The 27,211-nt window shown below is 41.6% G+C and overlaps 1 protein-coding gene across 5 annotated transcripts in view; it reads left to right on the forward strand.

The window, feature by feature from the left end:
* Positions 1–27,211, forward strand: part of DAAM1 (dishevelled associated activator of morphogenesis 1) — a 183,267-nt gene that overhangs the window by 80,033 nt on the left and 76,023 nt on the right. For all 5 annotated transcript variants that reach the window (XM_028495960.2, XM_024133636.3, XM_055088477.1 and 2 more), the window contains one exon: positions 2,385–2,474. In XM_028495960.2, coding sequence (XP_028351761.1) covers positions 2,385–2,474 — 90 coding nt within the window. The remainder of the gene's footprint in view (positions 1–2,384; positions 2,475–27,211) is intronic.

Raw genomic sequence — 27,211 nt, forward strand, 5'->3', positions numbered from 1 at the left:
ACCATATCATCAAGCTCTTTGAATAACTGACCTGACCCCCACCCCCAGAAAACCCTAATTGTTGGGAAGTGATTGATGTCACCATTTTCCCCCCATTCATTAATATGTGAGAGCAGGTGTAACATACAGGAAATTAAAAAAGGAAGAAAAATAATTACTTCACATATATAACGGTTGCACGCCAAAATTTTAACATTTTTAACATGTTCCCTTACAATGCAATTTTCTGTAAATATTTTTCATTCCTTCCCGGGTTTTCCATTGTTGAAATTCTTAACTAATTTCTTGTGGTTAGGGTGTAATAGTGATTATATAGGGTGTTTTAGTGATTTAACTGTTTACCTTGCTCTTAAAAGAAAATAGCCCCTGATTTGTATTTAAATGATGAGAGAGCTAACTGCAGTATGGTTGCCCCTGCCTGTGCCAGGCATTACTACCTGCTGAGTTGATGTTGCACAACTTCACCTAGCCCTGCCAGAGAAATGACACACCCATCCTGGAGGTGAGGAAGCAGAGGCTTAATGAGATGAAGAATTTCCCCTGGCAGCCAGCATGTGTCAGACCTTGCATGGCTAGGCCCTGGCGGTGCAGGTGTTAACAGGATAGGGCATAAGGGGATAACCAGAAGCAAGCCTGGTAAATTAAGTTGGGGTTATAAATAGAAGACCTCAAAAGACAGGCTGAGGGGTGTATAATTAATTCTGCAGGCAGTGTGGAACTAATGACATTTTGCACTTCCTCCCACCTGCTCAGTCCTCAGCGCCGGGCGATCAGTGATGTAAGGAGCCTTCCAGGTGATTGATTCTGTTGCTCACTCAAGTCTGAGAACCGCTGCTGTTAATGTATCTGTGGCCATGCTGTAGGAAGGATGGCAAGGGCAAGGAGGAACAGTGGGAAGGCTGGTGCCAGAGCCAAAGGAGAGGTGATTAGGGCATAAGTTTGGGTAGTTTCATTGGAAACAAAACAAAGGGAAAAATTGTGAGATTTTTCAAGGAAGGAATGATAGGACTTGATGACCCAGTGAAGGTAGGAGTATAAGATGGGAGGCTGTTGTTCACGAGTGGCAGAGCTGCAGGTACGCCCCAAAGGCATTATACGCCTCAGATATTTGAATCTTATTATTGTGCCTTAATTTATAGCAATTTAAAATATGTCTCACACCCATCAATCTGCTGCCGTTAACTAGATTTAACTTTCCCTATAGGGATAAAAAGGTACCAGACGCTCAATACCAATAATAATGTTGACCATGGATTGAGTCATCAAATGCCAAGAACTGTTCTCTATGCACTTTACAGTCATTATCCCATTGTTGTTCATTTGTTATGGATGGTCATAAATTGCTTTCTGTTAGTGTCCAATCTAAGCTGCACACCACTATAATATTAATGTTCCAGACCCTGATCTGAGAGGCTGAGTCTGGGCTCTGGAGTCAGGTGGCTTCAGGCCGAAACCCCAGCCCCATCATTTACCAGGTATGTGGTCTTTGAGGCGTTTATTTACCGAACCTTCTGCCATAATTTCCCCCAGCTGTATTACAACAGGTATTATTATTACAATGAGGATGTAATCATGAGTGGAACTCTTAGGGTTGTTGTGAGAGCTAAATGAGAAAATGCCTGCACAAGGCTTGACGCTTAAAGTACTTAATAAATATTGATGATGCTTTTGGTGATGCTTATGGGGATGCAGATGTGACTCCCTTGCTCAGAACCTTCAGTGGCTCTTCTTGGTCAAGAAAATACGCTCCTTAATCTGGCATTTAAGATTTTCCACAAACAAGTCACTCCTTACCTCTCAGACCTTTCATCTGATGATTCTTTGCATAAACCCAGTGCTTCAGCTAAGCTGGTCAATGTCCCCCGCAAACACTCCAATCCATTACCATATCCCAGCCTTTGGTTCTGTTCCTCCACCCCTGTCATCATGTCCCTCAGGGCCCATCCCGCTAGTCAGTGTTTGTGGAGCCATCCTCTCCAAACCCTCATCTGCAATACGATTAAATCCTTCCAAGCTCTGGAGCTTTAAAGGCCTTTAATGTTCGATGGACCCTCTGGAGCTTTAAAGGCCTTTAATGCTCGATGGACCCTCTGCAGCAGTACAAGGTGGCCCAGAACAGTTCTGCCCGTGTTCAGCCCCCTTTCCCTACCCTTCGGTAAAGGTAGGGCTGTGCCTGTCCCTCTTACTGTGCTTGGTGCCGAGCCCCAGGCCAAGGACCTGCTTTCTTAGTGTTGGTAACATATACCTATACTTAGCTTCTCGGTTTTTCCCAAGTTCATTTATATATGTGTTGGTGCTGTTTTCTCACCCTGATAATGCTGATAAATTCCCTTATAGGAATAACATTTAATCTGTGAAATAATTATTATTATTTTTCTTCTCAGGATGAACTTGACCTCACAGACAAACACAGGGAAGCCATGTTTGCACTTCCAGCAGAGAAAAAATGGCAAATATACTGTAGCAAGAAAAAGGTAAGCTATTCATTATGATTATGGTTAACTGGAAAATGATCATTTTGGATGCCCTTTGCTCTCCCATTTCACCACCAGAATTCAGGCAGCTCTTTATAAGGTAAAAACCAGATTGAATGTGTCCTGTTGTGGCCTCGGTGCTACATGCAGTAAAGGGCCAGCTCCTTGGATGTTGTTTTTATCAACACTTCATTGCACCCCACACCTCACACCATTATTCATAACGCTGTGTAAATGAGACCCCAAATAACATCAGCTTACAGAAGATTGAAGTGTTTTTCCCTTGTCCTTTACATGAAAGTTTGTGTGTAGGTAGGTGAGAGCTAACACTGTGGTTTCACAATTGTAGTTTTCACAACCCTCTGTGACTCCCTTCTAACAACTTTCCATTTTGCCATCTCTAAGGTGTGGCCCATCCTCATGCTGTGGGGTGGCTCTCCAGCCATTTCACATTCCAGACTAGGGGTGGAGGAAACGGGGAGGCACAGGCCCCCACTCTTAGGGCCACATCCGGGAGTTACAGACCTGAATCCCCCTCACATTGCACTGTTAGCTACATGGCCTCACTCCCCTGCCAGGAATGCAGTCTTATTCTGGGCAGTAATCCACACATAAAAGCTGGGGGTTCTAGGACCTTTGGAGGAGGAGAGAAAGGGTATCGGGGGCAGCAAAAACACCTAACTATTCCCTAGCCTAGCACTAGGCATCACCCTATGGACTGTATCTCCTTCAGTAAAGCTCATTCTGCCATCTTTTAAACCCCTGTGGCAAATTCTTAGACTGTTCTCTCACCCATTTTTGGAACCAGTTCTCTTGATGGCCACCTTTTGCCACTTTTCTGTCTGTCCTAGGAGAGACTTAAATCAAGACGGGGAAGTGGGAAGGGCAGGGCTAGCACCTAAGAAAAATGTTACCTCTCCAACAGGAGTGGGCACTCGATTACTAACCTCTGGAAGCAGGGAAACAGGAACAAAATATAGCAATCCGGTGTCTTGTCAAGACACGGTGTCAGCCAGGGAAACCTTTTCTTAGGGGACTAGGATGCCTTTGGGGACCTCCATTTACCCCCATGGCTGCCCCCCACCCTTTGCCGCCTTGTGTAATTGGCATGCCCCCTGCCTGGGAGCATCTCTCCAGCAGTGAGCCTGCGTGTGCCCCTTTCCCGCCAGGCTTTATAACCTTTGTAACGCCAGCATCTGATACTTGGAAGCAAAGGTAGGATGAATGAACCACTGAGTTGTCATGAGTGTTATACTTAACTCTCAAACAATCTAAAGCACATTTAATTTTCCACCTGAGCCATTGTAATTGATAAAACCATGTGTGGGGTTTGGTTCCAGGGGCCTTTGCTGAGAGACGTGTCCAGCTGTAGCCTTTCAAGATGATTTCTGAGCCACTATCAGATCAAGTTGGAGCATTAAGCGTTCCTAACCCTGTGGTAACCAGTAAGATGTGTTTGTGAATGAGTATATCCTCTTCTCCTCTTTCTCTCTGTGCACATCTTACCACCTAGAAAACCTCTTCTGTGGAACTGATGGTCAGTGGCTCAGGAAACAGATTTTAAAATGAAAGAATTGTAAAATGAAAATAAAAATGTGTCATGTCCTGTTCTGAAAGTGATGGTAGTGTATGGTCTTGAAAACAAGAGAACTCCTGCAGCTGTCTTCAAGACCTGGCCCCTAGAACTGAGAAAGATAAGTCCTTAAGTGCCTGAGCACACACAGGACATTGTCTATTTTGGCTCATCCGAGCGCAGATTTTTTTCTCAAAATTAGGAAACAACATGAAGTGGGGATTGAGAATATGCTCTAGAGGAAAGGAAAGGGCAGGAAAATGGGAGCAGCTTACCAAAGGGAAAGTTTTCTTCTTTCCCAGATTTTATTACACCCTTGACGGCAATTGAAAGTTAATCATGGAAACTACTGCCCCTTAGATTAGAAAAGGCAAACCCTGGAGGATAGTAATGACCTCGGGCTCACAGCTGCTGCTCATTTTTCAATTTCCAGGCCTATCAAATCCCCTTGCAAACCTTGTCTCCTGTGTGCGTGGCGGGTTGGCTTTTTGTAGGAGGATGGATATGGTTGTGGCCACTGGCCTCAAAATCCCATTTCCTGACGGATGGGCTCTTCCTGCGAGTACCTGGAGGGATTGCACAGATCTTTGGAAATGCAGTTCTCCTGCTAGCTTCATTCCAGCAGCTTGGATTCCTTTTATGACTTAGCAGTGGTGTGGCTGAGTGGGAAAGCCATCTTAACTCTTTGGGGAATCCCATGGGTCTATAGATCTGCCTCACATTAAAATGGCTTGACTAAGGATTTTCTTGATTAGGGCTTCTCAGACTGTTAAAACTATGCTGTGCCTTTGGTCTGAAACTGACCTTTTGGGGCCCCGTAATAAATCGGGAAATAGCACAGTGAATAAGAGAACACAAAACCCTAAGCACGAAAAGGGCATGATGTTTGCCTCTCTTCCGAGAAGGTGATCTCCTTCGGGACAGGTTGCCCATTCTCCGAAGGAAACCCATGGTGGCCTTCCTTAACGCCGAGAACAGATTGTTTTCCTTGGACCATCTCTTGAGTAACCTTTTCAAATCAGACATGTCACCAGCAAGCCTGACCACATCTATTTCTCAGGCCGAGGGAAAGCTACACCCCTATGGCTCCTTCAGACTTTCCATCTTTCAAGATTAGAACCCAGGGCATCGTAGATGTTCTCACACATAGTGAAGCTATAGAGTAAGGGCCCACGAACGCCAACAGAAACAGAGTTGGTGAAAAGCAGGCTTTCTGTGTAAAAGTGCACAGCAGTTGTGGAGACAAACGGGACTGGGAACTGAAGATGGGGCCAGGCCTTCCTTGGCCAAGTGGCTCTTTTCCATCCAGTAGAGACTTGAGTCCCAGTGGTGGCTATCTGCTTATCAAGCTCTGTGTTCATTTCTCAAATGGCTCTATCTGAGTCCTCTGGTTGAAAACCCATTTCCAGAGCCAAAATGAAAACTGCAAAACTATTTCTGGGGCTAAAAGAATTGGAAAGAAATTAATTGGAATTTTGCCTAATTGAGTAATCCGGGGGAGAGCAGGAGATGGATGTCGCAGCCTTGAAAGTCCAAACAAATCTGTAAAAATGACTGAGCTGGTTGGTCAGCCGTGGTTCGTCCTATGCAGCCATCCGCTGTCAATTTTTTCAACTTTTACGAAATGTCCAAAAAAAGGTTCTGTTGGTGGGGCTGGGGGTATTTTCAAATAGGAAATGTTTGTGGTTCTTATCTTTAAAGGTAATTCCCTTTTTAGTTCCAATCACAACATGCTCTTTTGTTTAAGTGAGGTTTTTCCCAGTCTTCAGCCAGAAACGGCATCTGTTAACAATCTTTTGGATTTTAAACTGAAGCCTTTTAAACAATGAACCATCTGACCACGAAAGGCATCTGGCCATGCTGTATTTGCTTATTGTTAACATGATTTTTAAACCCTGGGAAAAGTAAGGAGTAGGTCTTCAGAGAGGAGAAACTAAGATAGCGTACGAGCTATATTATGGCAACAGCAATCTTATCAGCACAGGCAGAAAGCTTCTTTAATCACACTTCTTCACAGGAGCAGTTGCAATAGTTGTGTCACTTAACCAGTCCTTGTAAGTGTCCATAAAATACTTGTTCCCCCTCCATGAGCTTCAGAGTTCACAAAGTCAGTGAATGGGGTTAGAAGCTGTTAGCTGTAGTAACATCAGATATTTGAGGCAAAGATCAGAATTTGATGACCGCATCTAATTTTTCCTCCTTCCATTTCTGATCCCTAAGCCAAGGCTTAAGTAAATGGCTCTAGATTCATATATATATATATATATATATATATATATATATATTTATTTATTTATTTATTTATTTATTTGTTTGTTTGGTTGCATCAGGTCTAGTTGTGGCTCATAGGCTCCTTAGTTGCAGCACGTGGGCTCCTTAGTTGCGGCAGGCGGGCTCCTTAGTTGTGGCCTGCGAACTTTTAGTTGCGGCATACATGTGGGATCTAGTTCCCAGACCAGCGATCAAACCCGGGCCCCCTGCGTTGGGAGCACGGAGTCTTAACCACTGTGCCACCAGGGAAGTCCCCATTTCTGTATCTTTTGAGGTCTACTTTGGAGAAGGTGAGTTTTTACTCTGCTGCTGAGTTTGTTTGACTCTAGTTTAATTAAATCACTCTAGAATCTTGTCTAACCTGGCTGCCATTGAGCCGTTAAGCTTTGTGGGAAGTGCTGATCTGGTGATAGGCATGTTCTGAAGACATCTAGGAAAAGTGGCTGAAAATTCTCCTGATACCTTTCATTCACTCCCTTTATTTGGTTCACATATCCTAATTGGATCACCTCCCCACTCCTCTCCACAAGAAGGAATTCTCCTTCACCACAAACACAAAAAGATGTATGGTGAATGGTCATCAGGATCTTTTAGATCCTGGAGAGTTGAGGCCCTCCTGTGTTTGGAGCGTGGGGAGGAAGTGGTTTGATCAAAACAGGGATTTAAAGGAACATATGCTAAAGTAGTGGAATTAGAGACAAAAGGAACCATTGGTCTTCTACACGACTGTCAAACCAGCTGGACAACAAGGAAGTGGGATGTGGATACATTTTAATCCCCTGGTTGTTCAGAGTCTCCTAATGGGAAGGGAAGAGAGAGGAGAAATTAGGTCTCCTCTTCCTTCGTCACTGTGGTTGTTTGAATATGCAGTAGAGTGAGCGTTAGGTTTTCAGGTGCCCACTTTGCTAGATGTCGAGATTTGGGAGAGGGAGCCAGTAAAAGGGAGAAAACTAGATATCCGTAACTATATTTCTAGACTTCTTTAGTAGTACCTGGTTTGGTCTCCTGTCGTTGAGTTTTCACCCTGATAACGAATTCCAGTTGGCCTTTGTGCTCCTACATGCTGAGGGGTAACAGAATGTGGCAGACATAAAGAAGATTAGAAGTGAGATCGGGCTGTCTTTTCCCCTTCTACTTCTCTGAAGAACAAATGAGGGAAGCACAGTAGGTGGAGGATAATGGGTATCTCCAGGCTCTGAAACTCGCTGCCTTGTCTGCATGTTCCCTGGCTATGAGAGATGAGGATGTGTGTTTCATCCCAGATTGAAGCAGTAAAAAAACAACAAGCTTTACGGATCTGGTGCTTCAGTCAATGAAGCAATGCAGTTGGTAAAGGACTAGTTGGTGTGTGATTCACCCCGACGTGTACTGAGTACCTTCTCTGGGGCAGACTATTGGCTAGATTCTGAGGATGATTAAACAAGTAAGTCATATTTCCTGGAGTGGATGGTCCAGGTAGAGGAAGCAGATAAAATCAAATAACTGACAAGTCTTTCCATGAGCTCCATACTAGGGTAAGCAGACAGGCTCTGGGGCACAGCGGAAGGAGCCTCCAAGCTTTGGGGGGTGTGTGTGTGTTTGAGACAGCAGTTCGTTCCTTCACCACTTTGACCCCTCCCGGGGTTATGCCAGCGAGGGACCTGTTGTTGTCGTCATGCTTTCATCCCATCATCTAGAAATGGGCTCCTTTTCCAGCAGCTGAGCTATGTTCACATGTGCTGTACACTTTCCCTCTTGATTTGTACTTTGTTCTTTTTCCTTTTTGCCGATGCTTAAAAGGTCAAGTTTAGACTGTTGGGTAATCTGATCTTTACTAAACACTATTTCTAGGGCTTGTTAGGAAATCTATAGAGAGGCTTAAACTTTTGAAACATGAAGACACTGAGGGGAAGACTGAAATAACTGAGGTTTTTTCAGCCCAGAAAAGAGAAGTCAGTTGAAAACACCAACTCAGTCTATTCACTGGGTGTGCATACCCCAGTGAAACTGTGGTATCTGTCAAAATATTGCCAATTCCAGTGGTAAAGAGCAGCTGCCTCAAGCCCTCCCAATAAAAACTGCTCTGACAATCTGACCTTTCCCCCAAGGGCCCACCAGTCTTCCTTCATGATTCAGGGACTCAAGGGTTAACTCCTGGCATGACAAGCAGGGGACGCCAGGACCCTGTTCCCATATTGCATCATTAGTTCTGATTCATTGATGCCTGTGTTACACTGTTGATAAATATTTTGAACATTGGCCTAAGTATGAGATGCTGATGGACCTAAAGATGGTGGCCAAAACCATTTGATAATACGTACCCAGAGCCTGAAACATGCGTCTTCCAGGAGTCGATCCCATGGAAATGATAAAAGATGCAGGCAAAGAACTATGTGTGAGATGTTCTTTGCAATGTTGTCTCTGAAAGCCAGTGATGGTAAACAATTTTAAAGGGGATGGTTTTATTATCGTACACAACCATAACAGTATCTTGCTCCCACTGAAAAGTCATGCTTTCAAAGAAATTTTGATGACATGGGAAAATGCTCAGCATGTAATGATAAGGTTTAGAAAAAGATGTAAAACTGTATAATCAGTACGATCAAAAGTTTGCAAAGAGTAGATATAGAAGTAGGCAGACAGAAACCATTGTTTGGTGGGATTGTGGGTGGTTTATATTTTTTTCTTTATACAAATATTTCCCAAATTTTCCACAGTGCATTGTTCTCCATCCTACCTTGGGATAAGGTTGTTTTGTTTTTTTCTGATTATAAAAATAGAATTGCTCTTTTAAAAAAAATGTGTAGAGTATATTTTATATATGTCAGTTTCAGTCAGAAAAGCAGGACTACTGGGGGAAACACACACACAAAGCAAAAAGATTAACCCTTATATAATCATGCAAGCTAGCTAAGCACTCCCCCTAAAGCTGCTGTCTTTGCTTCATGTCCCTGAAGTAGGCAGTTGGGAAGGAGGGTGGATGTAAAGTGGGGATGGAGCAAGGACAGGCTGGAGCCCACAGGGACAGACTGAAGCCTGTGGTAGTTCTCACTGCCTGACCCTGGAGTGGGTGTCCTGCAGAAGCCTGAGCCATTAGTCATGGAGCTCAATACACACACACACACACACACTACACACACTACACACACACACACTCTACACACACACACACACACACACTCCACACACACACACACACACACACACACACTCTACACACACACACACACACACACACACACACACTCTTCAGTCAGCTTTGGCTATATATATGGTTTAACGGAGAAGCTGGAGGAGGATCCAGGAGAACGTGGGGCCGTTGCAAACCTGCCTCCTGTTCCACACCAGTGAGGTGAGCCAGCAGATAAAGAACAATGCCTATGGACTACAAAATGGCTGCTGCTTCATTGCCACCCTCCGCGTCTCCCTTGAGTGTCTCTTGTGGCTCACCCTATGCAGAAAGATACAAGAAAGGATGTAGGCAAGTTGGTTCAGCCTAGCCAACTTGAACATTACAAAGCCACCACATATTGTATTGCTCTTTGAAATTAGGAGGAAAAATAAATATTTAAAATGCAACCAGTGCTTGTGCTGTAGAGACAACCCTAGCATTTTTTTTTTTTTCTTTAGCTCAGGGGCCCTTTACTTTCTCTATTTACTCTTCCCTGGGAGGATTAAAACAAAGGTGAATCTGTAAACCACCCAGAGTTTTTCAATACCATCGATCTCTTTAGGCAGTAACTGTGAAAACTTGGTGATTCTTTGACCTGATGAGATGGCCTCAGCTTTCTGCCCAGAAATCCACTAAAGGCATGTTTCTCATGGCCCTTTCCCCACTAAGTAGCATAATCTCATAGTCAGTGACCCATTTTCTGTCTTTATTTTCTTTTTGTTACAAAAGCCAGTACTATCAAAATGAGCACCAGATTTTAGAATTGGAGTACAAAATTCGAGGATTCTCTGCCTCTGGCAGCCCTTAAACCAAAGTTGTACCCCAATAAAGGGCAGTTGGGGGCCTCCCTGGTGGCACAGTGGTTAAGAATCTGCCTGCCAATGCAGGGGTCACGGGTTCAAGCCCTGGTCCGGGAAGACCCCACATGCCGCAGAGCAACTAAGCCCGTGTGCCACAACTACTGAGCCTGCGCTCTAGAGCCCACGCTCCACAACAAGAGAAGCCACTGCAATAAGAAGCCCACGTGCTGCAATGAAAAGTAGCCCCCGCTCGCCGCAACTAGAGACAGCCCACTCACAGCAACGAAGACCCAATGCAGCCAAAAATAAATAAGTAAAATAAATTTTTTTTTTTTTTTTTAAAAAGGGGGCAGTTGGTTCATGAATTTTATTTGCCTCCTCTTCCTATAATCCCTTTGTTTAATAATACCAGTTTGGGGGCATTTTTTCCTCCCAGTGTTACCAATTCTATCATTCCAGCTGTGCCTACTGCCACCCCTGCCATGGAGTGTCCAGGTGGTCCTGAACTCACAGTTTGTGTTTTCATTAATGTTGACTCAGCTTCATTAATGAAGAAGCAGTGAGCAAACTTGCCCATAGAATGAACCAAAACATATCTACCTTTCTTCTTTGGTGCTTGGTGAAGTGAGCGGACATCTTCTGGATTCTTCTGTTAGGGTGTTATACTCCAGTTCTGTAGAGTTCTCTGTTTTTCAGGCTTGAGATACTGCCAGTGAGAGAACCTCCCCTTGGGGTGGATTGTCTCCAAATGTCTTTCCATTAATGGATCTGCCTGCAGGTTTCCTAAATTATGTTTGTCCCTCACAGTTGTTCTAAACTGTAGTGTAATGTGTCTGACACTATTTTTTCTAAGATAAATAGAAGCCGAGTAATAGCTATGAGAAAGACTTTGCATAGTCAAAGGCCATCCAAAGGGTAAGCTGAGAAGGCAGGATACCCCATTGATTCTCTAGCTGTGTGACCTGGGACGTATTTCTTAACCCCTCTCATTTCTCTCTTCTCATCTGTACAATGAGGTCAATTTCGTAAGCTTGTTGTGAAAACTGAGAAAATATGATTTCGAAGTTGTCAGAGAACTTGGGACATGTCAATGTTAGCTGTGATCACTGGCAATGTCAGTGATGGTGACAATAATTGAAACAGTGGTATGGACTGTTTCTGCTTGTTCACATTCATGCTAGCCTGGGATTCAGCTCCATATTGGTAAATAATGATACCTGGTTTTCTCAGAACAGTAGTGAGTATTTCAAAGGCACCTCTCCCTTAGTTGTTCACAGGACATTTCAGAGGTGGAAATAGTAAGATGGGAGGATACATTGTGTAAAATAAGGGAAGAAACTAAGAAAGTCTTTATTGTGAGCATCAGAAATTGGTAAAAAGGGGCCCCATTTAATTCAACAGTTCTAGGGCAATGGTAGTCAACGGGCAGTTCCTTAACTTCTGGGTAGAGCTCTGAATCTGATTTCAGGAGCACCCTTAATTTACGTCTTAGACGATGGAGGCCAAGAGGAAGTCAGACTCCAGTCCACTTCTTTCTTCCTTTCACCCACGTGCCACCGCAGCACTCAGCCCCTGCTTCCCACGGCAGCCCGTGGAGATGCTCACTTCATTGGGTTTGCAAACAACATTAAAATTCCTTCTTTGTGGCCTAGGAAAGGTAAGTGGTTGATAAATATCTTCAGTTTTCAAAATAAGACAATTAAAGAATATTTTTAGATGAAAACATTGCAACTGCTATTTTTGCAATGGGGGAAAGTCCCTTTGTAGGACACAACACGAAGAGATTCCATTAAACAAGTCAATTTTCACAAATGAGTAACTTACTAGGTCAAAATGAACCAGATTTACAGGTTCTCTTCTCAGCAACAAAACTTGTTCAAAGTTGCAGCATTGTAATCCAATAGTGCATTCTAGCTGTATGATTTCTGAAATTAAGCTAAAAAAACAAAATGTCAGTGTTGAGGAAATAATAAAAGAACGTTTCAACACAGTTGCAGATACTGTTATTGTTAGGAGTCTTTTTATTGAAGTATAGTTGATGTACAATACTACAGAAGTTACAGGTGTACAATATAGTGATTCAAAATTTTTAAAGATTATACTCCATTTATAGTTATTATAAAATATTGGCTATATTCCCTGGGTTGTACAATATATCCTTGTAGCTTATTTTATACCTAGTAGTTTGTACCACTTACTCCCCTACCCCACCTGGCCCCTCTCCCCACTGGTGACCACTAATTTGTTCTCTTTATCTGTGAGTCTGCTGCTTTTTTGTTATATTCACTAGTTTGTTGTATTTTTTAGATTCCATGTATAAGTGATATCATACAGTATTTGTCTTCTCTGTCTGACTTATTTCACTTAGCATAATGCCCTCCAAGTCCATCCATGTTGCTGCAAATGGCAAAATTTCATTCTTTTTTTATGGCTGAGTAGTATTCCATTGTGTGTGTATACCACATCTTCTTTATCCATTCATCTGTCGAAGGACACTTGGGTTGCTTCCATATCTTAGCAATTGTAAATAATGTGGCTATGAACATTGGGGTGCATGTATCTTTTCAAATTAGTGTTTTTGGTTTTTTTGGATATATACCCAGGAGTGGAATTGCTGGGTCATATGGTAGTTCTCTTTTTAGTTTTTTGAGAAGCCTCCATGCTGTTTTTCACAGTGCCTGCTATTGTTAGGAGTCTTAAACCTAATTACCAGAGCGGACATTCTGGGTTCCAAAAAATTGGCATTCCCAAAAATTTCTAAAAAAGAAAACTAACAAACTTCTGATAACTTTCTACTCAATCATGCAATGAACTAGTATTTCCTGGTTGATTATTTTTTCTGTATGTGAAATTTTTATGTACACAAAAAAGTACGGAATGTAAGAAACACCCACATTTAACAAATGCTAACATTTTATCATACTGACCATGGATTTTTAAGAAATAAAACATTATAAATATAGTTGAAGCCGAAAGGTGACCTCTATTCTGAAGGTGATATGTGTTTTTTTTCTTTGCCCATATGTATATTATCTTACTCTGAATGTGTATATTCATAGACGATATATGGTATCTCTTCATTTTAACTACGATATAATGTTCCATTATATGAACATGCCACAGTTTAATTATTTTTATCCCCCCTTTGGATAATGTCTATTTCCAAGTTTTCATTATTTAAAAAAAATTGCAGTGAACATCCTTGTGTATGTGTTCAAGGATTTCTCTAGGATAGGCACCTAGACATGTAATTACTGGGTCATTTGGTTTCAACATTTTTACCTTTAATTGCTCTCCAAAGTCGTTGTAATAGTTTATACCTGCAGTGAATTAGTTGCCAACCATCTGAGGGCTTAGTATTGTCTGAGGGGATGGAACTAGTGTCCGGTTGCCCTGATCAATCAATTTATGTAAGTTTGAATGTTTCAGGTACAGGACACTGTCATTAAAGTTCTTCAGTTTTCTCCCATATACCTTCGCCCATCAAATTAAAGTAAAAATTCCTGGAATAGGAAGTAAACATTTCATTTAAAAAAGAAAAACCCAAGGTTTAGAAAATGAAAGCGTTCCATTCAAATATCTTTAAAGCTGGACCAAAGTACAAAATGTTACAAGTACCTAAAAATGGACAATTCACTCAGCATTATGTTTATTTGGTTTGACTACAAAGGAAACTGCTCTGTGTGTGGTTCACTCTTCCTCTCCTCTAGACCTCTTTGCACCCTCAGGTCCAGACCCAGGCAAACTGTGTTTCCATCTTTAGCCAGCTTTTGACTGATATATGCCATCACCAAACACAGGAAGTTCCTCTGAGGTATCCGCCACCTCCCTGGTGGGTGACTAAAGTGCAGGTGCAGAATCGGCACGTCTGCACAAACAGGCATGTTGGCGATGGCTGGAAAAGCACACAATTGGTCTCTTTCTTCTCCTCTAACCAGAGCACCTTTATCTCAGTCATCTCTTTATACAAATTATGAAAGCCTCTCCCCTTTCTTGTACTCCTTGACTCCTTCAGATATTGAGTAACTGAGATGGGTAACTCACTGTCTGTCCATCCTCCATGCATCTGCTTTGTGGATGCCACCTCTCTTTTGTGCTTCCTCATACTTGCATTTCTTCAGTGAGTAACACCCTTTAGCCAAGGCCTTGCTTTCCCTCTAATTAGGGAACACCAGGGTGGAAGAGGATGGAAGAGAATGACCCTGTGTTTTACATTCACTTATAGTCTTTCAAAGAACAATAAAAATAAATAAGCAATATATAGCTGAGACAAAGTAAGTTATCTTAGTTGGACAAACTAATTAATATGGAGTCTTGGGGAGTATGGGGGTTGTGTGTCCCGTGGAGCTCTATTTCCCCTCTGGAATGGGGGCTAGAGAAGCAGACACCACAGCTTTCACTCTGTACTTGTCACTCATGCCTGCATCGGTGCCCCACTGTGGGGAGAACACTCCTGCTTCGGCTCCAGTCACTGGAGGAGACTTGGAGCTGTGGGTTTGAATGGAGGCCCTGGGAGGGCAGTCGTTCTCAGCTACCGCAGAGCGGCTATCTTTGGCTTCCAAATCTTAATTCTTAAGCAGATTCCTTTTGACAGCTCGGCTACAGGACAGATTCCATCAGGTGTTGATTGCAGAGTTTGGAGTACATGACAGTCTTGGAGCTCTCAGTCTTTGCCATAGAGTACTTGTCAACAGTGCTATTGTGGACCAAGGTTCCAAATGCAACTATGTGAGGCCCTTTGAGCCCCTTGCCTCTGTGTTGAAGCCCATAGGCACAGCTCCATTGCATTTCCAAAATTCTGCAATCTGCAGGTGTAGAATTGCACATTAAATGAGTGTTCTCAGTTATCACTATATCTCTGGAAAGGGGTATCACTATGGCTCACATAGGAGAATTCAGGACTGGCTGCCTGTTCCAGTTATCACCAGCCCAGGGACATGTAGCTCATGAGACACTCCAGACCAACGCACATCCTTTGTTTCAGTTTTCCTTTGGACTGTGGCTTCCTTCACTGGTTAACTGAGTGCACTATGAATAACTCCAAGCAGAGATGGCAAAAAGATTTATCTTGATTACTAACTCTAAACAACTAGGGGTTGAAGCCTGGAGCACTGTGAGAAGCATTTGGAGGTTATGAAGGATCTCAGTACAAATAGTTTGGTAATTGAATAGCACTGTCTGCCCTGACACATGGTGGGAGAATGTGGCATTTGTAGCAGATATTTACCCTCCTTTGCCCTTGAAGGCTACTCTTGCGCCTAGATTATGGTTGTACATCAGTATCACATTCCATGCTTCTTGCCTTTGCATCTCTCCCCGGTTCTCTCAGATTCTCTAGATGCTATGGATGCTATGGCACTTACTTTCATAAAAAGACCACCCAAATCCTTCCTGACTTCACCATCTCCAGGAGATAGGTTTATGAAAGACATCAGTAGAAGGAAGCACCCACTTTGTAAGAGAGATCAAGGAAGGAAAAAAGCCACTTTTCCTGAGTTTTTTCTATATATATTCATTTCATTCTTTTCACCAATAGCTCTAGCACACGTAATGTTATTGAATCCACATTACGGTTGGTGCATTTCAGAGCCTCTCCCTTTTGGGAAATAGGAAGAAGCTTTGAGCTTCCAGTGTAAGTTAGAATGTGCCACTAATAACTTCTATGCAGAGTTCTCCAGATTCCTTACACTCCGGGAACCAAGTAATGTGTGGAACTAGAAACGGGTTACAGTAGAAAGTCTACCAAATAATACCAACTTTAAATTAGTGTCTTAAATTCTCTTGTCATTCTTCGGTGCACTGTGGAACAGCATTTGACTGGAGCAGTCTTAAGATGGCATCCTTTCATCTGTCCCCTATGTCAGGAAAAGCAGTTTATGTCTCCTCAGTTTCTAAGATGTACTCCCCCATGTTCTCACATTTAGACATTTCTGAGACAGTGGCATCTTCCAACTGATGCTTTTCTTTTTTCTTTCTTTTGCCAAAAATGCTGTCATTAATTCAGTAGTATTCTGTAGAGCCAACGATGGCTTAAAATCAGAAATATGATTATGACTCTCCTTCTAGGGGACAGTTAACCCTGCCGTAGCATTTTTCGCAGGCATCCTGAGAATGCTTCCCTGAATGGAATATGCCTTTACGGGCTCACTGTTTCCCCTGATTCTCTTCGTAGTTTAATTACTATTTTCCAAAGTCCTCTCTTTATGGCCTCGTGTTAAGCATTATATTGCAAATCATAAACACACTTTGATTGTTTTCCCAAGAGCAGGTTACAGAACATCAAAACCCGCTTTACAACATTCTGAAAGGCTGGTCTGGTAGCAAATCTGGTAGCAAGATGTGAAGCAACAAAGGCCATTGACACCACTGATTGGATTTCCACACTGCGTGAGGGTTTAGTGATGTGTGTCCAAACATGTTAATTTACCAACCAGCTGGACTAAATTGTACCTGGGTCTGTAGCACTCCCAGATGACACATGGGTCAAAGACTTGACTCTTAACAAGCTACATAGAAGTAATTTGTTTTATGTCATTACACACCTTTGTGTCTTAGGCAACAGGGGGATGTGGGCTTGTATCATTTCTGAAAATAATCATTGGAGCCTGTTTCTTTTTCTTTGCCGTGAAAATGAAGGGAAATTGTCATCTAAAATTGGCTTCAGATGTTGGAGTTACACTGATTGAGATGTTTAGGCTCCAGTCATATTCCATGCGGTGAAGTGCTTTGCCAAAGAAGTGACTTATTAAAATAAATAAAATAAATATCTCGTAGTTTGGAAAGTGGACTGTAAAGTCTCAGCTTTTAGTTCTAGGTAAGGATTGTGGCTATTTTCTTAACTATATTAGCACATGAAATGCATTTTCCCCCAGGATCCTGTAGCATATGACTTTTAAGATTTCAATTCTGTAAAGTCAGCCAAGGCTTTTTCAGGAAAGAAGAGGGTGTTGAAACAGGCTGGGCCTCTGAGCTGTTTAAGAAATGCAGCTGGCTTCTTTACTCTCAGAGTCACATTGTCACTCTTTGTTTCACTGCTGGGGTTCCCACAGAGAGACTAGATGTCTTTAAAGTGGCACTCTTTTCTTGCTTTTCTGGCGTAGGTGATTTGGGGGAGAACAAAAATGATAGCTGGCTGAGAAGTAACACACGGCTGATTTTTTTTTTTTTTTAAGGGAACAGTGGTCAAGTGTAGTTTTCTTTCTGTCTGGGGGTGGGGTTAGGGGAGGTAGGGAGAGGGTCTAAACTCACCGAGTTCACTGCTTTTTTTGGTGAGCAGTACAAGAAGTCTCTTAGAAGTACTCCAGCTATTTGCCCAGCAAATTTCTGGGGAGGATAGATGACCAGGTGCATCTGTGGGTATAAAGGGGATAGAATAGTCTCAGTGCATGCACAAATAGAAACCATGCCACACAGACTAGACAAGGCAAAGGAAACAGGTAGAATTGAGGTGAAGTGGTCAGGATGGGGTAGGTGTTCTTCAGCAAAAGCTTTGGGCAAGCCTGAGCCTTTGTGTAATTTAGGTGTGAGAGTCTGGTGCAAGGTGTTAGTCATACAGCTTGGCTTCCACCTTAACACCTTTGTAGACTGCGTCCTCTTCAACCAGGCAGTAGTGATACATATTTTATTTTGCTAAACTGTAGTTATATTGAAATGCCAGGAAAAAATTGCTGAATGTTCTGTCTATAGCACTCTTCTGAGTGATCTCCACCTTTCACTATCTTTGAGCTATTTAACAAATCTGCAAATGGTTTAAAAAAAACTGATAGCAACACAAATGAGTCTTGTCCATTGAAGTGACTTGTGTCTGATGCAATTGATTATTGCCGTATTGACCCGTTTTGCATCTATTTGTAAACCAATGTTCATACATATCTTTGCTCTTTGAATTTTCTTTTGAATCTGTTGTAACATCTTACTGGTTCTCTCTCATTTATTAATGAGTTCAACAAAATCTTTGACCTGAGTTCATGCCATGATTTTCCCTTTAAAAAAAGTTATTCTTTATCAGTACAGAATTTTAACTCAGGGAGAACTGATAGAGGGGCTACCTTATTTTAAGTAATCTGAGATCTTTTATCAAATTTTAAACGAGTACATCGTATGATAGTGGGAAGCCCTCTATGAGAAAACATGCATTGTATATCAGTTTTACTGAACTTTGTATCTGCATCCACCAGAGAAGGGGAAGAAGCAGAGGTCAGGAGGTCAGAAGAGGTGTCAGGCTTCATACATGGAAGAAGCTCCTATGATGTTTGAAGGGGTGCACGTACAGGCGGGGAACAGGGACAGCAGATGTATAATCCAGAGACCTGAAAAACAGTGCCCTAAAGGAGCCTAAACTTCCCTAAAGTTTCTTGGCGGCTAGTGAGCCTAGGTTCTATTTCATTTCTGTTAACTTACATTTATGTTTTAGAGATACAGTGTCCTCAGTCTTATAGTAAGAAACCCAATTTTACTATTGAGTTTATGTCTAACTTTGTTAAAATATATATGCTTGATAAAATAAGTACTATCCGTGTTGACCTCTGTTTCATGTATCTTTTATTCTAAATCATAAATGTTATTTTTTGTGGACCATCAGGAAAGCAAGAACTTGTTCTGTTTCCCCTTGGAGAGACATTCTGGTCGGATAGCTTCCCAGTGCTCTCTAAGCAGAGACCACGTAGAGTTGAACATCACCGACAAGCATGTGAGAAGAGCCCTTTCATAGGAATTCAGATGGATGTATTGGGGTTATTTTTGCAAGTAGTAGACATGAGGGTGTGATGACCTTATGGAAAATTTGAGATTTATTTATGAATTGAGGAAGATAAACATTTGCTATTCCGTCAGTGGAGAATTTTTGGCCTGGTTAGGAGATGACTTTGGGAAGACATCATAGCTTTATTCAAATCATTTCTATATTTGCTGGGTTATTGTTCATAGGAGAAATTAGACTTATCCCATGTAGTTCCCAAGGGCAAAACTAAGGCCAACAAGTGCTTGAAGTTACAAGAAGACTTCTGTCAATTCAGTTATGAGGTGAATTTTCTGACAGTTGGTGAGAGTGCTGGTTCCAAACAATTGTGGACCCTTGAAGCCTTCTTTCAGAAAACATATGATTGATCACCTGCCGGTGACCTTCTATAAGGGATCCCTGTGAGGAGAAACTCAAACTAGGGTGTCTCTAGGGTCAAAGACCTAGCTATATAATTCCGTGATGGCTTGCCTTAAAAACATACAGATGTTTTGTAGCATTAGGAAAAATGGGGAAGGAAGTTTGCTCTTCTTCTGTGATTCTAAATGCTAAATATGAAAGCCATTGTTATTGCGATTCACCCTCCAGTCTTTCCAGAAAATGACTGACATTCTAGGCTTAGGAGGAGGTGTTGGATTTCCTGGCAGATGCAGAAGCTGCTGTTCTGTAATCAGTCCTTGTGTGGGCCCAACCGGATTTGGGCAGCAGATGCATTTGATGTGTAATTGTGGCAGTGGCCAAAAAATGTAACCAGGCTTGGCAGTCCCAGGAACCACATGACTGTCTTGAAATGTGACAACATAGGAAGTATTTTTTGAAACCAACTGCCTGCCTTTGGCAAACTTCAGTTATAGGATATAGTTTCAGCCCACTGCTAGGGGTCAGAGGTAAGTGCTGGAAGGACTGAGTAAAGCTACTGTCTCAGGAGTTCAGGTTTGTGGACCCTACAGGGTTTTCTCTTTCCGATGAAAGAAGAACAAGAGGGAAAGAGTTGGAGGCAAATATCGGGATTTAAAGGACCTAATGATTCTTTGCTGGTTTTTTTTTTTGGTTTTTTTGTTTTTGTGGTACGCGGGCCTCTCACTGTTGTGGCCTCTCCCGTTGCGGAGCACAGGCTCCCGACGCGCGGGCTCAGCGGCCATGGCTCACGGGCCCAGCCGCTCCGCGGCATGTGGGATCTTCCCGGACCGGGGCACGAACCCATGTCCCCTGCATCGGCAGGCGGACTCTCAACCACTGCGCCACCAGGGAAGCCCTCTGTGCTGTTTTTAAAAATGAGATTTCAGGAAGCAGCGAGCTTGGTAAGAAGGTAGACTTTTCAGGCATGGCAGGTCCTGCTCCTTCTCTTGCAAAAGTGCACATTACTGGGCAAGTTCCACACACGTATGTGCTCATCCTAACTTTTAACTGGGGCTATTGGACATAGAATGGCTTCGAGGAGAGGAGAAAGCATGGAAAATAGTTGGTGACCAATTAAGTATTTCGATGTACTCCCGCTCTCTTGAGAGCCAAGCTTAATATAGCACAGGGTTTGGCAAACTATGGCTCGTGGGTCAAATCTGGCCAATAACCTGTTTCTGTAAATAAAGTGTTACTGAAACATGGCAGGGCTTACTCTTGAAGTGTTATCTATAGCTGCTTTCACGCTGTACAAGGGCAGAGTTGAACTGAGTAGTTGCAACAGACTGTGGTCTACAAAACCTAAAATATGTATGATCAGGCCCTTTACAGAAGAAGCTGGCTGTACCATACTTCACTCTGGCCATCTTTCAAGAAGATGCTAATTATACTACTATTGAGCTAGAAGGGAAAGTTATCAGAAGTCATTAGCAAGGCCTTCTGCAAAATATTTTTCCATCTTCCATCCTACCTGCTCTTCCTTCCCCGTTCCTTGGACCTGGTCTCACCCACATTGTCATCTGTTTCCTGTCATTCACTTGAGTTTATTAGATGCCACACACATCATGGAGACATACCTAATAGAATAAAATATTTTGACCTGTCTGGCCCTTTCTGCCTAGTATTCTATAAAAATTCTAGGTACAGAGTGAATTTATTTAACATCTGTTGAGTTCATTAGTATATGGGGCTGAACCCATGAAATCCAGAATATGAATGACAGTTTAATGCAACAGGTGACTATTTTGATCATTAACAAGGTGTAGCATTTCTTGAGCCTATATGATCATAGTTAACATGTTTTCTAAGAGAATCTTCTTTAAAAACGGAACAGGTTTTTATTAGTGTTTAGTTGCCTTTGTCCTGTAATGAACATTATCAGAATGAAGTTTACTTTGTATGATACTGAAATAGTATCTTTCTGCTGTTGAAATTCATTTAGTTAAACCTTAGGTTGTCTCTACTGTTTTTGAGTTAATGGTACTATTATATATCGCTATAGAAGATTTTTAGCCGATCTAGACGGTTAAATAGTGTGTCTTTATTTCCTAACAAGTATTATCTAAGAACCTCATGGGTTTGTAACTGAATGGATATTTATGGCCTTTGTTGGCCAAGTGCATGTTGCTTCTGCCTGTGATTTGTGGTCTAGTGAACAACCACAGAACGTGTCCTTTACAATTGATTGACCTTTGCACAGCCTATTTTGGGCCTTCTAAGAGCATCTTAAACTAAAGAAAAACTGTACCAGGTCTTACATATTATTACTTGATCCTATCGGAAATTTTCCCTGTGGTAATTGCAGAAGAAGTATTCTTTACATTAAGACTTACTGTTTAAACTGCACTTTGAGACCCACTTATGTCACTGAAAGACTTCAGCTGCTACCAAGAAATTGTTTGCAACACAAATATGTAAGTGTGGAAATTTTAGAAAGTGTTAGCCTGCTTTGGGTACATAAATCTTAGCCCAGATCATTCAATTTCTTTGTCTGCATAAACAGCTGATATTAGGTTTAATAGTCTGTTTTAGAAATAGAAAATCCAGTAAGAGAAGATAATTAGAGAAATGTTTTAAAATAATTTGCTGTAGGGAGCAAAGGGGTGCCCCAGGGATAGAGAACAGAAACACCGCAAATGTTGCAGTCTCGACCTGATGTTGTTCACGTCACACAGAACATTAGAAAAAGCAAAGCTCTTGTCCTCACAGAACACGTAATGCTTTCAAACTTACTTCTATTTTAATTGTGAAAATAGTGCATGTTCTTAGTAAAATGACAGTTTGAATCATACAGAAGTTTATAAGTAAAAGACTTTTCCTACTGCTACCCAGGGGGTAGCCATTGTTAAATTTTATTATATCTATTTCCAGAAATGTTTGTCTGTAGTGTACATATTTTTTCTATAGATAGAAAATAATATTTTGAAGCATTTTTTTCCCTTCGTAATATACTTTGTCATTTTTAATATCATTACACAAATCTACTTCATTCTTTGCTACTGCTACAAAGTAGTTTATTCAACCATTCCCCTTTCCATATACTTGTTAACTTTATTATATGCAAATTCAAACAGCACTGCAGTGAAACAAATCTTTGTAATATGTAACTGTGCAAGTGTAATCATGGGCTAAATTCCTGAAAGTAGACTGACAAAGGCTGTGTGTGTTTTAAATGTGAACAATTACTGACAAAATTTACCTCCAAACTGCTCCAATTTTTTCAGTCCTAGTAACAAGGACTTAGAATAGCCATAGCTGGAGATCCTTAAAGAGTATCATTCTCATCCTAGCTAACATTTATTGAGCACTTCTGTGTGTACTGTTCCCAGAGCTTTATTTACTTGTATTAACTTATTAAATCCTCACAATGACCCTGTGAGGTAGGCACCCCTTTTACAGAAAAGGAAACTAAAACTGAGTCACATGCAGAGGTTACTTACCTTGCCTGCCTAGAAGTCACTTAAGGTAGTGAGTGGCTGAGGATTCACATGCCTGTCTGTTGATGGTGGTAGAAGAAGTGGAATACAGTCAGCTTGGATTGAAAGAGAGAGGATAGTGAAGCGAGAGACAGAAGTCTGGGATATAGCTGTGAATGCTTACTTCAGAAAGAGTGCAGACAAATGAATAATGCAAAATTTATTCTTATGGGCAAACTGATGCTGAGGAAAAACAAATGTACTGTCGAACATTTAAAGAGAATGGGGGAGGATCTCTTGGATTTTTTTTTTAGTAGCCACTTACCAGAGATATGGAGTGAATAATGTGTCAGTCGGAAATGAAGTGAGGTTTTAAATAGACTATGTATTTCTTTACCTTCTAAATGAGTTGGTTGATTAGAGCCTGATTTAAAAAAACAAACAAACAAAAAAAATCAATGTTCTTGAAGGTCCCTTGCACTGTACAAGTTCCCTTTACTAGCAGAGTTTTTTTGTTTTGTTGGTTTTTCAGAGTTTGAGATTGGAGGAGCAAAGTGGAAAACCAAGAAAAGAGGTTAAAGCTGTAGTCAGTGCAGGTTGAAAGCAAAGGCAGTGTCAAAGTGCCCATCCAGCAGGAAATTTTGTCCATGAATACTCTCATATTAATGACTATCAAGCTACTAAGAAAACAGGATGAGTTGGATTAGAGAAATAATAAAATAATTAACGTTGAGGAGTTTTTTCCCCCCTCTAATTACCTTGTAAAGGAATTAGCTGTTGAAAGTTAAGGGTTTTGTAACTTGGTCACTGAACAACATAATTTTTTTTAAATTACTGATTTTAGAAATTGGGCCCTCAAAGTAAATATAGTAACAAACTGTGTTTTCCATGGCATCTCACTATTAGAGGCATGTAGACTCTTAGAGCTTGTAGGGACTTTAGAAATGGTCCAGTCTCACCTCTTATTTTGAACAGAAGAAAAAACAAGGCCCAAAGATATTCAAGCTTAGCAAGAGATGCTGATTTAATAAACCAACAAGTAAGTTCTGGAAACTCATCTTTGCATGGCCTATCTGGTCATTTTTCCATCATACCATCTCTCTGAATATAAGTGATGTTTGCACATATTCTCAAAAGCCGGTTATCAGTGGAGAATTTAATAACATAAAATGTTTATATCAATTCAATTCTAATTCATCTAATAGACCCTCTAAAGATAGGCATATATCTTAAATGCTTATTACATTTCAAGAAGAAACAAAACTAGATATTAATGTGAATTATCCATTCTGTAGGTAGAACGAAAAGAGCATTTAATGTGATTGCTAGAACTTGTATTCCCATAGGACAACCTTCTCTAGGTGTCTTTAAGGGTTACCTACAATCTGTTTTAAAAGAGAGGGGAAAAGCAACTTTTTAAAAGAACAGAATGAAGGCAATATTCTTGCTTATCAGAGAAAAGTTCTAATGGAATCACTGAAATAGGTAGCCAAAAGTAGGGTTAGATGTGTATGGTTTAGGGAGGGTTTTGTTTACAATTTCAGTGTCCACAGCTGGTCAGTGCTATGGGCTCATCTTCAGGGGCTCTTGAGAAATCCCCATGAAGACAGCCGATAACATGAGGTGTATAACAGAACGGGAGAACAGGTTAGGGAAAAGCTTCTTAAGTGCTGTCTGCATGCACACATTACAAAGATAGATGAGGTGTTGACAGAGGGGCAGAAGAGTTCCCACAGAAAGTCTAGAGAGAGGGTTCAGAGGTAGCCTGGGTAAGACATCAGGCCTTAGAATAATATTCAGAAATGTTGAATGTAGCAAAAGTAGCACTAAGGGTTTAGGGAGAGGTGAACTCATTTTTGGCCGCTAACCATGTTTGAGTCTCTTATAGTGAAGTGGTGAAGAGTGAAAAGCCAGCTTTGCACTCAATGTGTATTGCTTGTGGTTAACCTGAGGTCTAATCTTAGGAAAGAGGTTGCCATGATTCTTTCCCACTGCCTCTGAATTTCCAGCAGGATGACCTTTAGCAACACATCTGACCTCCCTTTACCTCTGTTTCCTCTTCGGTAAAATGAGTATAATGACAGCACCTACCTCACAGGGTAGAATAAATGAAGAGCGCAGTGATTAGAACAGCGTTTGACGCATGGTAAGCTCTGTATGTGCTGGATATTACAGTTGCTTCTATTACAACTACAGTAATACAGTTTATACACGCTTGTGTATTTTTCCACTTGTTTCTCTAGAACAAGTAAATAGAACCAAGACAGATGACTCAAAGAATAATACGTGTTTGAGGTTAGTAATACAGAGGACCCACCCTTCCAGGAATATTATACACGTTACCCTTCCATCAGCGATCTCTTTCATGGACTTTTTAGGAGAAAGTCTCCCCCTTGGCAAGTCTCTGTGTCCAGTGCTCTTTCGGGGACCTTGGAGAACAATTGCGTTCAGATCCTTCTGGCCTGTGTCTGTGTATCACTGCAGACTCCAGAAGCCACACAAAGGAGGGGGAGATTTGGTTCACAGGGATGAGCTTCTCTTGGCTACTGTAGCACACATCTGTATAGAACGACCAGGGAAATGCATTGCTAAAATGAAGAACTCTGAGGATCACCTCCCCCCCTCAGGGATGCAGTGATAACACTTGGTATTTTTACGAGAAGCTTTCACATATGTTAGCTCATTTGATTTTCTCAGCACTGGGGGCATGTAAAATGAAAATGAAGCTTTCTTCCCCTTATTTTGACTGTAGTATCTAGATCTACCTTAATCTGTTTACATTATTTTAAAAACATTTTCAGAGTGTAGAGGTTTCTCTCTGTATACTAATCTTAAGCTTCTAAAATGATCTCTTTTCAGTAACCAGGACTTAATAGCTTACAGCAGGCTCTCATGGGACCCCAGACATGGGATGTGATTTTTGTCGTAATTTTGGAAATTTGCCCTAGATTGAGGGACTAGAAAGATCTGGCACCTTCTATTTCATTTTATAGGTTCGTATACCATTGAATATCACTGTGGGTTTTGGCTTGCTGAAAACATTGGTAACAATGGGGTTTTGCTAACTTTAATACTCCATTTTAATAGGAGAGAAGTGTTCAGCATTTACACTACCATTGTAGCTATTTTATTAACATGTTAAATAATAATCAGGGACTGTTCTAAAAACTCATCAGATTTCCTAAGCCTTTTAAAGCCGTGGAAGTGTAATCCAGTCCAACTTCAAAGCTGCTGCTATAGCCTTTGTCCCCATCATCTGGGATGTTCAGTCTCCAGATGAAATTCATGCAACTCCCTGAGTTCAGATATCAGTTACAGCCAGCTTTCAAGGCTCTGTAAGCAACAGTTACTTTGTCCCCTTTTCGTGGCTACTTAAAGAATAGTTTTGAAATTGTTTCTTTTCTCTCAGCAGAGTAGACCTGCCTAGAAAGATTTGTTTAGAGAAAGTTTGTTTCTTTTCTTTTAAGTAAAGTGTAGGACTGAAATTAATAGCCCTACCTTGAAGCCATTATCCCAAGTATGGTGATCCTGACACAGTAAATAGGTAGTAACTACTTCATTGTCGGTAGCAGCTCCGTGTACCTGGCCTAGCTCTTCTCCAAGGGGACAGGAGATGCCGATTATACTAAGGTGTTCTCTGAATGTGAAGCTAGAGAAGAGCTGAAATTTTCCTCTTCAAGTTTGTTTGGTCACACAAATGACTTGGAGCCACACAGGTTTGCAAACATGCATGGAACTCTCCCACCACAATGCCATCTTCAAGTGGACTCAATGCTCCAATGGAGCAGAAGCCACAGCCACCTGATTTTGGGGGGAGGTGTGAGCTCAGGCTGGCACAGAGCACCCATCCACAGAAGCCGTGGGGGCTCTGGTGCTGGCTTCAAGTCACCCTGGTTTGTAAGATGCAGGACTGACTGGAGCGGTTTAGGGATGGGTCCCTGAATTCCTTGGGTTTCAGTTCTCTTCAGTTCAGATATATTACATTTTCTCAAACTCACAAACTGTCATGGCATGAGGGCTGGACCTGGGACTAATGTGTGTTCATTCTGTTACCTTCCATCCAATGTTGGGCTTTATTTTACCTCCTCATCTGAAGCAGTATCATCTGCTTTTGGTCACATCAAATAGAACCTTTCTTCAAAATTTTTACTGTCTGCTGGAGTCTGAACAAACTAATGGAAAAAAGTCCAGTTAACAATTGGCCAAGTCCAGTGGTCATTTTTAAATTTATTTATTTTTGGCTGCATTGGGTCTTCGTTGCTGTGCACGGGCTTTCTCTAGTTGTGGCAAGCAGGGGCAACTCTTCGTTGTGGTGTGCAGGCTTCTCGTTGCGGAGCACAGGCTCTAGGCGCGCGGGCTTCAGTAGTTATAGCACGCTGGCTCAGTAGTT

This window comes from Physeter macrocephalus, chromosome 11 (assembly GCF_002837175.3).
Source record: "Physeter macrocephalus isolate SW-GA chromosome 11, ASM283717v5, whole genome shotgun sequence".
NCBI classification, from domain to species: domain Eukaryota; kingdom Metazoa; phylum Chordata; class Mammalia; order Artiodactyla; family Physeteridae; genus Physeter; species Physeter macrocephalus.